We start from the raw sequence: 13,139 nt of genomic DNA on the forward strand, positions 1-13,139 counted from the left end.
AGACTTTCCCAATTCTGAGATTAACGTTGATTGTAATTTTGTTAAACTTAATGGACACTAAAAATAAGGTGTTTACACAGACATTTCTGCACAATATTGAAAGAATCTCCAACTGAGGAAACAGAATATTACTACTCACTTGAGCAAGTTTTGTTTAAGTTTATCTGAAACTAGAATCAGTAGCTCTTTAACTATAAATAGCCTTTAATGCTTCAGGTTCTGAGGCCATTGGAAATACTTTTATTGTATGCTCACTATAGTACCAAAATGTTAGTTATCTCAATATAAACTAACCAGTGTTTTACTATCATTAGGTTAGTGTGTCTTTTCTTAAGATGTTCTTTACATGTAGAACATATTCTTTGATGATTTGGTTTATTTTTCTATTAACCTGTATTTGCTCCCCTTAAGAACACGACCTCGAGATGATATCCTCAGTAGAAGGGAAAGATCAAAAGATGCCAGCCCTATCAATAGGTGGTCTCCAACCCGAAGAAGAAGTAGATCTCCCATTAGAAGGAGGTCTCGTTCCCCACTAAGACGTAGCAGGTCTCCAAGAAGAAGAAGCAGGTCTCCTCGGAGAAGGTAAAGATGAATTATAAATGTTACCTTTTTTATTCACTAACCTTTGAATGTGTTTGAACCTCCAGTTAGCTCAGTTGGTAGGTTTTCCTATAGATCATTTTTTTCTGAAAAACTTTAGCTGTGAATCCAGTTTCCTTCTGCCAGTATGTAATATTTCTCACATGTAGATCTTCCTTCAATATAGTTTTCCTTCAAATTTATATAAATCATTGCTTATTAAAAAGTCAATATTTAGAAGTAGACCTTTATTCTGCATATCAGGTAAATCCTAAATAACCTAGGCTTAAAGGGTTTTTTTTTTAACTAGCAAAATCATAGGGTAGTAAATAAGTAGCCTAGTTTCTTGTCATTTTATAATTGTAAGGCCCTGGTTCAGTCCTTAGTACCTAAGGGAAAAAATAAAGTAATAGTAGATTCTTAATTTGACCTATGTTCAAATCCATATTCATGAGAAACATTTTTTAGTTTAAAATTGGTAAGAATGGTAGCTATATTTTACTTACCTTTAGCTACTTATTCAGTCTTTTTGATACTGTATTACTTTTACTTATTTTAAGTGTCTTTTTTTTTCTGGCTTTTTGAGACAGGGTCTTGATATGTAGCAGAGGCTGGCATCTAACTTGTGATCCTCCTGCCTCAGCCTCACAAGTGCTAAGAGTGTAGGTATATAACACACCCAACTTACCTTTTTATTTTTTTAACTGTTCTTTAAAAGCAATTTGGGATTCACAATATTTGCTCAAAAAAGTACAGGTCATCTGCTTAGAAATTACAGTTTCCTCATACCCCCTCACCTGCACATATGTCCTTACTCCCATTTTGATATTTTAAAAAATGTGTATCTGTCCTTTTTTTCCTTCAAATAGGGACAGAGGTCGGAGGAGTAGATCACGCTTAAGAAGAAGGTCTCGATCACGGGGTGGTCGTAGACGAAGGAGCAGAAGCAAAGTAAAGGAAGATAAATTTAAAGGAAGTCTTTCTGAAGGAATGAAAGTTGAGCAAGAGTCTTCATCTGATGATAAGTAAGAATGAAGCTTTCCCATAATTTTATTTTTCCAGTTTAGAGAAATAGTTTGACTGGAAATGTTAAAATAATTTCCACCATATTTGATTAAGTGAATCTAGTAATTTGGTCCTTAGTTAATCTTTTGTGATTCTTGAGTATGATTATGGCAGAGGTAGTGCTTTTCTGAATTTAGAGACCTCTGCTTTGGTTAAAGTGAATATTGGGCCATCATTTTGTCATGAGCCTTCTCTTTATTTGTATTACTACAGATATGTTCATTAGTCCTGTCGGTCTAGATTACCAGTTAGGGGGATGAGATTTATGTACAAAGTTTAGACTTTTCAATTTATGACTAATGTTATATGCTGGTGGTAAGTATACCTGCTATGATCTGAAAATAGAGAACATTTTAGTGACTAATAAAACATTAGAAAAGGTTTTAAAATGCAAACTTGCTAAATGGAATATCTCAAAAATAAAACTAGCTTAGTAATTCTCAACAGAGGGATGTTTGCCTCCCAGCAGACATTTTGACAGTGTCTGAAAGACATTTGTGATTATCATCTAGTGGCAGAAGGCCAGAAGTAACGCATCCTACAATGCACAGGCTAAATCCACACAAGAAAGTATCCAGCTGGGCACCAGTAGTTCACGTCTGTAATCTTCTCTCCCGGGAGGGTGAAATCTGGAGGATTGCAGTTTGAGGCCAACCCAGGGCAAATAGTTCACAAGACTTTTCTTCAAAATAACCAGAACAAAATGGACTAGAGGTACAGCTCAAGCGGTAGAGCACCTGTGCTTTGAAAACATGAAGCCCTGAGTTCAAATCTCCAGTCCCACCAAAAAGAGAAAGAAGAGAAGAAACCATACCAAAAAGTCAGTAACATTAAGGTCAAGAATGCCTGATTAAAGCTTCATGACTAAGAAAGTTGGGTAGTAAAGGGTTGTCTATGTAGATCCTGATAGTGCAGTTGGCTTATGTTGCTGAGTGAATATTCAGCAGATAGGGTGTACTGAGATTGTCATAAAAACTGAGGAAATCTGGGACAAGTAGAAGGAGAATCAAGGGCAGTATTTGAAGATAAGAGCCACATTCCCCTTAGGTGATATGCAAATGTCTGTATGTGCATTTTTGATGGAGAAGGGACTAATAGTTTTCATAGGTTCTGTGCCCAGAAAAAGAAACAACTAACTTACCTGTCTCAGCCCTTTCATTTTATAAGTGAGAAAACAAAGGTAAGAGTAAAATAACTAAGGTCATGAAGGTGCCAGAGGTGACTTCTTAATAGTTAAGAGATATTTGTGTGTCCCCAGTTTTGGTGCTGTGAAGTAGGTGAGAAGAAAACAGGAAGAGTAAATTACCAGGATCCAATCAGGCACCTGAGACAGCTTAACAAGTAACATGACTTAAGAATTTTGTTCTGGGTTAACGGTGACCTAATTTCCAGCCTTTAGTTTTAAGATGTGTAAGTTACAGTTTTAGAATCTCTAAGAACACTTGAAATTTTTTTTTTTTATAGCCTTGAAGATTTTGATGTGGAGGAAGAAGATGAGGAAGCCCTAATAGAACAGAGAAGAATACAAAGGCAGGCAATTGTTCAGGTGTGTGATTTCAGTTAAAAAAAAAATCAATTTCCTTCTTATATGATCACTATTCTAGTAAAATAAAGTTATGTTGTTTTTTTTACTCTGAGAAATGATCTAGTGACAGCTGACCAGGTTTTTAGGAAAGGAGTGAATATATAAAATTTGTGAGACTTGAACAGATGGTGGTTTCTTTTAGTTATTAAAACTGACACGTTGCCTGCCTGTTGTTACACGTAGAATTGTGATATAAGATTCTTTTGTTAGCTATGAGAAATGAACATGAAAAAAATCTCATAAATAAGTATAGAATAAATGGGAGGAATTGTATGTAGCAAAAAAAAAAATTATGCCTGTTAGCTGCTGCCATCTGATTTTTGACAAATGAAAAATACACACTGGAGAAAAGACAGCTTCTTCAACAAATAGTGCTGAGAAAACTGGTTATCTACATGCAGAGAACTAAAATTAGACCCCTGTCTCTCACCTTGAACAAAACTCAAATGCATATGAATGTAAGGTCTGAAGCTTCGAAACTAATACAGAAAAACAAACATTTTAGTGTCAAATGTAGTTGAAGTAAAGCATTTGAAAAAGAGCTTCCAAGCTAGTTCAGAGTTAGGTTATAAAGAAAATTGGATGTGGAAAAGTGTTACATACAGGTTTTGATAAAGTCATTTAGTGATGAAGTTTGCTGCTTAGAAGATTATCAGCTCCTTCTTTGAGTGTCCTGACATAAATCCATGCATAGACACTGGGTTCCTTGTGTCTGGCTGTACCTATAAAGTGCCTTCTCTCAAAGGATGGAAGACAAAGGAAAGAACAGCCATGGCAGCTCACCATAAGGAACATTGCAAACCCTAAAGCATGTCAAAGCAAAGGAAAAAACTTGTGTCACTGGAGGAAGTAGGATAAAACTGGAAGGTTTTTCTGGGATACTGGTAAAACTGTTATTAAACTGATACCCCTAAAAACTTGGTTGAATCTTTTTTTGTCCTCGCCCAGGTCCACAATCCCTCAGCTCCAACTCTTGGAGCCAGATGTGCTTCAGAACTCAGTTTTGAATTTAGAAAGGTAATATGGTCCCTTATTAGCCACGTAGTTGGCGCCAACAGTGGGATCTGAAGCAGACCCTGTAATCACACATTAGTATGCCTATGGTGAAATGTACTTACTAATCACTTGGGATAAATACGATGATAAACAACATCTCATGTTTTGCCACCTGATTAATGTCACCAAACGTAGTAAAACTTTTGCAGAATTTTGTGAATTTTGAAGCTACATAAGGGATTATGGACCTCATTAAACCAAAGTGTCAGTACCTTTTTTGGTGGTTTACATTGACCTCTAACTTTCCAATACAGCAGTTGTTAGCAAATCAGTATATTCAGATAGCATCTGATTTTGTGAAAATGATGTATTGTCATTACAGAAATATAAATATCTTGCTGAAGATAGCAATATGTCGGTGCCATCTGAACCAAGCAGCCCCCAAAGCAGTACCAGAACACGGTCACCTTCTCCAGATGACATCCTAGAACGGGTAGCTGCTGATGTTAAGGAGTATGAACGAGAAAATGTCGATACGTTTGAGGCCTCAGTAAAAGCCAAGCATAATCTAATGACAGTTGAACAGAATAATGGTAAGATAGACTTTTGTCCTGGCCATGCTTTTATCTGAATTTTAACTGTATGGTTTTATAATGAGAGACTTCATTTGAAGTGAGATTAGGGTTAGGGGGAGAATAAGAGGAAATAGTAATTTTGTTCCTGCTAATAGTACAGTAGTATAATACTAAGTGTGCCCTACTGAATATTCTATATAAATGGATCTAAGAGCATTCTTTCTATGACAGAGACCAGCAAACTTTGTTTACAGAGTTAAGTAGTAAATGTTACCCCATACAAATTATTTCAGACTCTTTTTCCGTCTCTGTTGCATATAGTGAACTCTGCTGTTGTGGTTTAGAACTTGGTCACAGACGATACACCAATCAGTGAACATACTATGTTCAAAAAAAATTCTTTGTGGGCACTGAGATTTGAATTTCAAATATTTTCTATTTGTCACAAAGTGTTCTTCGATTCCCCCCTCCCGCCCCCCCAATAAAACACTAAAAATGTAAAAACAGGTCATCTCCAAAGAAGTAGTGGCCTAGATTTGGCTCAGTCTCGGTAGGTAGGCACTTTGATATTTCTGACTCTTTTTTTCTTACAGTGAAAAACTTGATTCCTAATAACACAGTTACAGGTTATTATTACTCAAACTTTTCTACACATGAGACATTAGTATGGTTTCTCATTATTAAATTACTAAATGCCACTCAAAATTTCAATGGTTCCTTCTGTCCTTAGAACACATCCTAAGGTATAGAGTCATAATTCTGTGTTTTAAAATCAGTTAAAATAGTTGTCTGTATGGTCATAGTACCAGTTTGATAGATTTGTCTTTCCCATCCCTCCCCCTCCCTCCACCCTTTTTTTTTTTTTTTTTTTTTTTGAGAAGGTCTCCTGTAGCCTAGGCTGCCTCAAACTGGTGATATTGGTGATCTGCCTGCTGGGTGCCACCACACCCAGCTCAGCCATTTACTCTTTTTACCTTTAGGAATTATATTTTTTTGATTTCTTTAATTACTAAGGTATTTATTGTGATGCATATGTTTTAGTCTCTACATACACACACACACACACACACACACACACACACACACACACACAGTGGCATACTGTACACACCCATGTCAGTATAATCTTCCTCATTTCGTTCTACTGTCATCTGACAGTGGATATGTGGATTGTGTCCAGATTTTGGCTCTCCATTGAAAACTAATATAATTGTATATTATATCATTTTTAATACTTGGCCACTGTGTTTTGGGATAGTTCCCCACAAGTAGGATTGCTCATTCAGAATAGTGAAAGAATATGTGTTTATGCTATATGTTGCTAAATTCTCTCTACAAGATCCGTATAATTCTACCATCCCGTAGCCATGTCTGAGTGCTTATTTATCCAGAGCCTTACTAACAAGGTATTGCCATACCTTTAGATTTTTAGCCAGTATCATAGGTGAGAAATGATATTGTAGTGCTAATTTGCACTTCCCTTACTGTGATACTGGTATGTGTTTACATGTGAACAGCTATGCATTTTTTTAACTTACTTTTTGCCCAGTTTTCTATAGGATTTTTAGACATTTTAGGAGAGAAGTATATACAGATAGATATTGGGGGGGAGTATATATACAGAAACCCTTTGAGACTTGATTTTGAGAGGGTCTATGTACTCTAAGCCAGAGGTTTGGCTTTTGAAGGGTTTTATATATATGTATATATATTTTTTTATTAGCATATATTAGTTGTGACATTTATGTATGTGCTTAGAGTGTATCCTAGATTCACCTCCCTCTGTCATTCTCCTTTATCCCTTTCCGCTTGGAGATTTTGGTTTGGTTTGGTTTTTGAGAGAGTGTGTACTCCAAGCTGACCTTGAACTCAACTTTGTGACTCAGGTTGGTATCAAAAACAATCATCTGGTCTTAGCCTCCCGAGTGTTGGGATTCTGGGTATGTACCACTAAATTCAGTTCCCCTTGAGATTTATGGCACAAAAAGTAGAATATAAAGTGTAATGAAGTGAAAATTAATGTGCAAGAAGGAAAAGAAGTTTAAATTACTGTTGCTAGCTTTTCTATGACTTGTGTTTTAATATGTATTTCTTAATTTTTCAAATATTAATGTACATTTCCTTTAAGGTTCATCTCAAAAGAAGCTGTTAGCACCTGATATGTTTACAGAGTCTGATGATATGTTTGCTGCATATTTTGATGTAAGTCATTTAAAATCAACTAATAAACAGGAGAAAGTATGTGACAAACGTATATACGTATACATAGGAGAGAAATAAACATAACAGTCTGGATGAACAGTATCTGGAAACCATTATACTACATTTGTAGTACATTACATCATTTTTAATATTTGGCCACTGTGGTTTGGGATAGTTCCCTACAAGTAGGATTGCTGAATCAGAGTAATGAAAGAACTATTCAACTATCTAACTCTACAGGTTCAGAAGAACAACCTGAGAGCCTCATGAAAATCACTCACCCACCAGCTGACTTAAACCTGTAGTTATTTCTGCATGTGTGTGTATATATAAGGATGTATACATGCATTTGGTAATGGGGTAAGATAAGGCGATGCCTGTGTTTTTCCAGGCTTTTATTAGAATAGAGTTTGCTTTAGGCTTCTGTTTTACAGGTAGTCTGAGACTATAGGATGTGGAGACTTAGAGTAGTAGTCATTGAAGAGTTGAAATGTTACAAGGAATGGATTAAGAAATTTTGTTCAATCAGCTATATTTTTCTTTAATGATTTATCAGTGCCTTTAGTTGAAAGTGTCTTAAACTATAAATGCATTGAAACAAAGCCATTTTTGGAACATGAGAAATACGATGCTTTGGTAAGAGACTATCAGGAGGATGAGCATAACGTGGAAGATAAAAGTGGGGTAGGGTGAGCAGTTAGTGCATTAGTAATTAGCTCAAGTGATCTTTGGTATGTTACATAGTGTGCAACTGCAGCACCAAAAAGTAGACAGGCTAAGAGAGGCTAGGGCTTGAAATGTAGCTCAAGTTGTAAAGCACTTGCCCAACATACATGAGGCCCTGGGTTCAATCCCCAGTACCACAAAAAAAAGGGGTTGGGGGGCAAGATGACTGTTTAACCATTCGAAGTATCAGCACCTGTCATTTGCCTGGATGATATTTGTGTGGGTCAGCTTTCCGTTACTACAACAAAATACCTCATATAGTCAACTTGTAAAGAGGAATGGCTCTGTTCTTTAATCAGTTGACCCTGTTTCTTTGGGCCTGTGATAAGGCAGCACATCATGGCAGGAATGTTGGGGAGCAAAACTGCTCTCTCGTGGCCAGGAAGGATAAAGAGTTGAAGAGGGTCTACGGTACCACCACAGTTCCCTTCAAGGGCACATCCCCAGTGATCTAAACACATTCCAGTAGGCATCACATCTTGAAAACATTCTACCACCTCCCAGTCACATAATCCTGGGGATCAGGCCTTTATCACATGCACTTTTGGGAAAGATACATTTAATATCCAAACTAGAGCATTGTTGAAGGATCTTTTGGGTAATCCAGAGTAATTTGCAATAAAGATTCTGTCAAGTAGTAGACATTCTTATTTTTTAATTTTTCACACAGACTCAACTAGTGCAGCCAGTGAATGTCACTATGTTTCATGTGTATATGGGAAGAGTCCAAATGACTATGTGGACAGGGCAGTGAAAGAAATGGTGAAAATTGTTAGGCGAGAGTTGGACACTGGTTGTTAACTTAGTGCCGGTCTGTAGTTTTTGTCCCAATCTGTATTATCAGCTAAAGAAAACCAGATCTCATTTTGAGTTTTTATTTTCATTTACAATGCCTTAATCATACTCAAGTTTCCAAAGATAACTCATTAAATTGTTTCCCCAAGTGTTCTTGTGATATAAGAGACTTTGATAATCACATTTCAGCTATATTTCATTTACTTGAGAGATAGTAATCATTTACTAATTTGGAATAAAATGCTAGTTTTTTTTTTTTAATGCCCTTTTTTGGGATAAAGGAAGTGCTTTTAATGTCTGATTAGTTGGTAAAGAACTCATTCCTTAATTTTAGAGTGCTCGTCTTCGTGCTGCTGGCATTGGAAAAGATTTCAAAGAGAATCCCAACCTCAGAGATAACTGGACGGATGCAGAAGGCTATTATCGTAAGTTCACAATTCTTAACTCACTTTAGAGTTCTTTGTAACACTATAAAAGCATATTGCTCAGTGCATTCACCTGTGGTTGGAGAGCTCTGATACATTGCCATATCCAGCCACTGCATGAAACTCATTGTCTTCTGGTAAGCAGCCTAGAAGCATCAGGTTGAAGTGAGGTATACTTGATGTACCACCTAAATTTGTGTGTAATTTTCAACCATGTGATAGTCCTCCAGAAGGAAAAAATTGCATCACTTGCTCATCTTGTTCTGAAGCCAAGAAATACAACATACAAAGAGCTTTGGATTCCAGTCAAGCCCTATTTATCATACAGGACTACAACTGGAAACACTTTTGTGAGCACATTTCTTCCCTGCTCAGTGTTAAAATTGTTAGCACTTGATAGAACCACAGGAATTCTTACAGTTGTCAGAAATGGGCATGTAGCTTCTACCACATTCTGAAAGAGTGACCAATACAGGCATGGCTTTATCGCCATTGTATCTAGAAAACTACATAGTAGAGATCTGACACAATTTCTAACTGACTGCTCTGTTTCCTACTTTGATTCTATTTTACAGTCAGACTTTTAATTTTTCAATTTGCTTTTTCTAGGTGTGAACATAGGTGAAGTCCTAGATAAGCGTTATAATGTATACGGCTACACTGGGCAAGGTGTATTCAGCAATGTTGTACGAGCCAGAGATAATGCAAGAGCCAACCAAGAAGTGGCTGTAAAGATCATCAGAAACAATGAGCTCATGTAAGTTCAGGAGACAAAAGCTGAAATTTCATAACAGATAAAATGAAAAAAAATTTTGGGAGTACTGGGGTTCGAACTCAGAGCTTCATGCTTACAAGGCAAGGGCTCTACCACTTGAACCACATTCCCATCCCTACAAATGAATTTTTTTAAATATCATTTTTGAATGACACACTTTGCTGGGTGCAGTGGCTCACATCTGTCCCAGCTAGTCAGGAAGCTGAGACAAGAAGAATCATGGTTCAAGTCCAGCCAACCAAAAAGTTACACCCCATATCAACCAATTTCTGGGCATGGTTTTGTGTGCCTGTTCTCCGAGCACAAATAGGGAAGATCGTAATCCAGGTCAGCCTGGCCTAAAATGAGACCCTATGTCAAAAATAAAACAGAAAGGGCTTGTGGTATGGCTCAAGGCCCTGAGTTCAACCCCAGTACTGCAAAAAAAAAAAAAAAAAGTGACACTCTGTAAAACAAGTATTGCATTTATAAAGTAGCAGAAATGCTTCTTTTTTTTATTTTGAACTTTTAATTTACAACCATGTCTTATGTGTAAAGTACTAGAACCACAGGCTGATAATATGAGTCATTAAGTCCCTGCTCTACTGTGCACTACTATAAACTTAGATGCCTTCCTTCTGCTGTTTATGTTATACCATCTTTTGTTGTGAAAATCTTGAGAACTCAAGACCACAGGTAGGTGTGGCTATCTGGATATAAGGTAGCTGACAGAAAAAAAATCCACTTTAGTAGCTAATGATGGGATTTATATGTATCTTGTGTTTACTCCTCCCTTTTTCCTTTAATAGAATAGGTCATTGCCATACTCACATGTTTTAATACATAATCCGTACACACTGAGCTGGTGTTAAAAGTCAACTTCAGCTAGTTTTGAAATGTTAAAAGTATTACATATTGAAGTATTTTTACTCAAGTATTATTTGCGCTCCTTAGATTTTTGTTTTGGTGAGAATTCCCACCTTTTGCATATAAAATGTAGCTTACTGACAAATTATAATCGTATTTTTATGAGATAACTAAATTCTAAAACTTAGATGTTCATTACTAAATTCTTAAAAGAACCAAGACTAGGCTACAGCATGGTTCCATTTTGTTTAAAAAATAATCTTACCAAGACATTTTGAGATAAAATGTGCAAGATCTCCCTTTATGCAAGATGAGTTTGAATTATTTATTTAGTGATTGTTTTTTTAAATTAATTCTATCCATGTAAATACTAGGCTAAGTATAAACTTACTTGAATGATACAAAGGCTTATTCCTTTAGGAACTGATTAGTATTTAAAAAGAATAGAAACTAGCCAGGCATGAAGCCTGTAATCCCAGAATTTGGGAAGCTGAGGTAGGAGGATCTTGAGTTCCAGGTCAGCCTGGGCTACATAGTGATACCGTGTCTCAAAATAAAGAAACACCTACGTACTGCCATATGTCAACTGATACACCAGATTGGGTCTAGCAGATCTTACTTTCCTAAATTATGTATATGTTTAGTTTGGGCCTAATTTTCTTTTTAATTGCAGGCAAAAGACTGGTTTAAAAGAACTAGAGTTCTTGAAAAAACTTAATGATGCTGATCCTGATGACAAATTTCATTGTCTGCGACTCTTTAGACACTTTTATCATAAGCAACATCTCTGTCTCGTATTTGAGCCTCTCAGGTACAGTGACAAAACTTGTACAAAAACAGAAATTATAGTTACTTTATCTCTACCAACTCATTCTGGATAAATACAGTGACAAGTGTTCTGGGTATTTGATTAGTTTTTTTTAAGTTTGGGTTTAGAGTTCACTTCTTTACAACCAGGCATGTTTCTGTGTCTATAATCCCAGTTACTTGGGAGGTGGAGATTGGGAGGATTGAGGTTTTAGACCAGCCTGGGCAAAAAAGTTAGCAAGACTCCATCCCAACCAATAAGGAGTTTTACCATGCATCTCTTCCTTTTTGATATGCTCTCATTTCAGTGTAACTTATCAAATATTGGGGAACAGGATTCTCAAATAATGTTTTTGTTGTAAATTATATTTTGCAGCTAATACTTTATGTTAAGAAAACGTTTTTGCTTTGTATATTCCATTTTGACCTCTTTTTATTTTTTTCTCTCCTAAAAGTATGAATTTACGAGAGGTATTAAAAAAATATGGTAAGGATGTTGGTCTTCATATTAAAGCTGTAAGATCTTACAGTCAGCAGTTGTTCCTGGCATTGAAACTCCTTAAGAGATGCAATATCCTCCATGCAGATATCAAACCAGACAATATCTTGGTAAGTAAGTTATGCAACCAGGCCACCTTCATGTCCGTATTAGTAAGAACGGACATGTTATTAGTATTGCTAATAAGAATTACTAGCAGTAATAATCCTAGTAATAGGATGATTGCCGTATTGTTTCAGAAATTACTTCGTAGCGTAATTTATATTAACCCATTATGAATGACTTCATCAATTTTTAAGATTTAAAAAAATTTTTTGAGTCAGGTGCCAGTGGCTCACACTTATAATCCTAACTACTCGGGAGGCAGAGATCAGGAGGATTAAGGTTCAGAGCCAGCCCGGGGCAAATAGTTCACAAGATCCTATCTTCAAAAAAAAAAAAAAAAGGCTGATAGAGTGGCTGCTGAACAAGCATGAGGTCCTGAGTTCAAACTCTAGTACTATTAAAAAAAAAAAAAAAAAGATTATTTGGCAATTGAGCCACAAAATTTTTTTTTGAAGTGTGAAGAAGAGAAGTGGGTCTTTTTTTTTTTTCTTTGAGAATTCAGAGTATTGCATCAACCTGAGTGCTTTACTATATTTGCTCTTTTGAAATAAGGAGTATTCACCCTTGTTTGTTCTCTGATTTTATAGACTAATGGAGTTAGGGATATTTAAGGAAATTATCCTCTCTTGAGCAAATGTATGGGATTTACTTTAAAAGGTGCCCAGGGGTTTACTCCCCTGTCCCACTCCGCCCCCTGTGTTCTTTGAAGCTTTTGAAGCTGTGGTGCCCAAGAAGTACAGCTTAGTTGTGATTGGTTGTTACATTGAGGGCACTGTTTTTAAGTCTTGACCTCTCTTTTGTTATTGACTTCTGGTATAGTAACATGCAGATTTCATGTTTCTAACATTTTTGAAATTTGGAAACACATTGCCATGGTAGTATCATTAGTGCATCCACACATCCCTCATTTCCTCACCTTATTCTATAGTATTCACAGTTTGAGGCACATTCACAACTGAACTCGTAGCTCATTTGCCAGTAACATATTCTGCATTCCACTTTCTTTTTAATGCGTGTGTTATATCAGATCTCCTACAAGTAATACTTGCCTAGGAGAGATCCTTAGGAAAAGCCAAACTGTAACATATCCTTTACTGGGAACTCGTGTTTGAGGCTATGACCAAATAAATTCTTGAAAGAATTTAGGGACCCCTGA

The 13,139-nt window shown here is 36.3% G+C and overlaps 1 protein-coding gene across 16 annotated transcripts in view; it reads left to right on the forward strand.

Moving 5' to 3' along the window:
• Prp4k (pre-mRNA processing factor kinase PRP4K) overlaps nucleotides 1–13,139 on the forward strand; it is a 34,099-nt gene that overhangs the window by 11,444 nt on the left and 9,516 nt on the right. For all 16 annotated transcript variants that reach the window (XR_012450770.1, XR_012450772.1, XR_012450775.1 and 13 more), the window contains exons 3-11: nucleotides 412–585; nucleotides 1,452–1,607; nucleotides 3,112–3,193; nucleotides 4,611–4,821; nucleotides 6,932–7,005; nucleotides 8,861–8,951; nucleotides 9,561–9,708; nucleotides 11,246–11,383; nucleotides 11,835–11,988. Coding sequence is in view for 1 of the 16 variants with exons in the window: in XM_074082982.1 (XP_073939083.1) it covers nucleotides 412–585; nucleotides 1,452–1,607; nucleotides 3,112–3,193; nucleotides 4,611–4,821; nucleotides 6,932–7,005; nucleotides 8,861–8,951; nucleotides 9,561–9,708; nucleotides 11,246–11,383; nucleotides 11,835–11,988 (1,228 nt within the window). In the remaining 15 variants the exon portion in view is untranslated. The remainder of the gene's footprint in view (nucleotides 1–411; nucleotides 586–1,451; nucleotides 1,608–3,111; nucleotides 3,194–4,610; nucleotides 4,822–6,931; nucleotides 7,006–8,860; nucleotides 8,952–9,560; nucleotides 9,709–11,245; nucleotides 11,384–11,834; nucleotides 11,989–13,139) is intronic.

The sequence above is a fragment of the Castor canadensis genome, chromosome 8 (genome assembly GCF_047511655.1).
Source record: "Castor canadensis chromosome 8, mCasCan1.hap1v2, whole genome shotgun sequence".
Classification (NCBI taxonomy): Eukaryota; Metazoa; Chordata; class Mammalia; order Rodentia; family Castoridae; genus Castor; species Castor canadensis.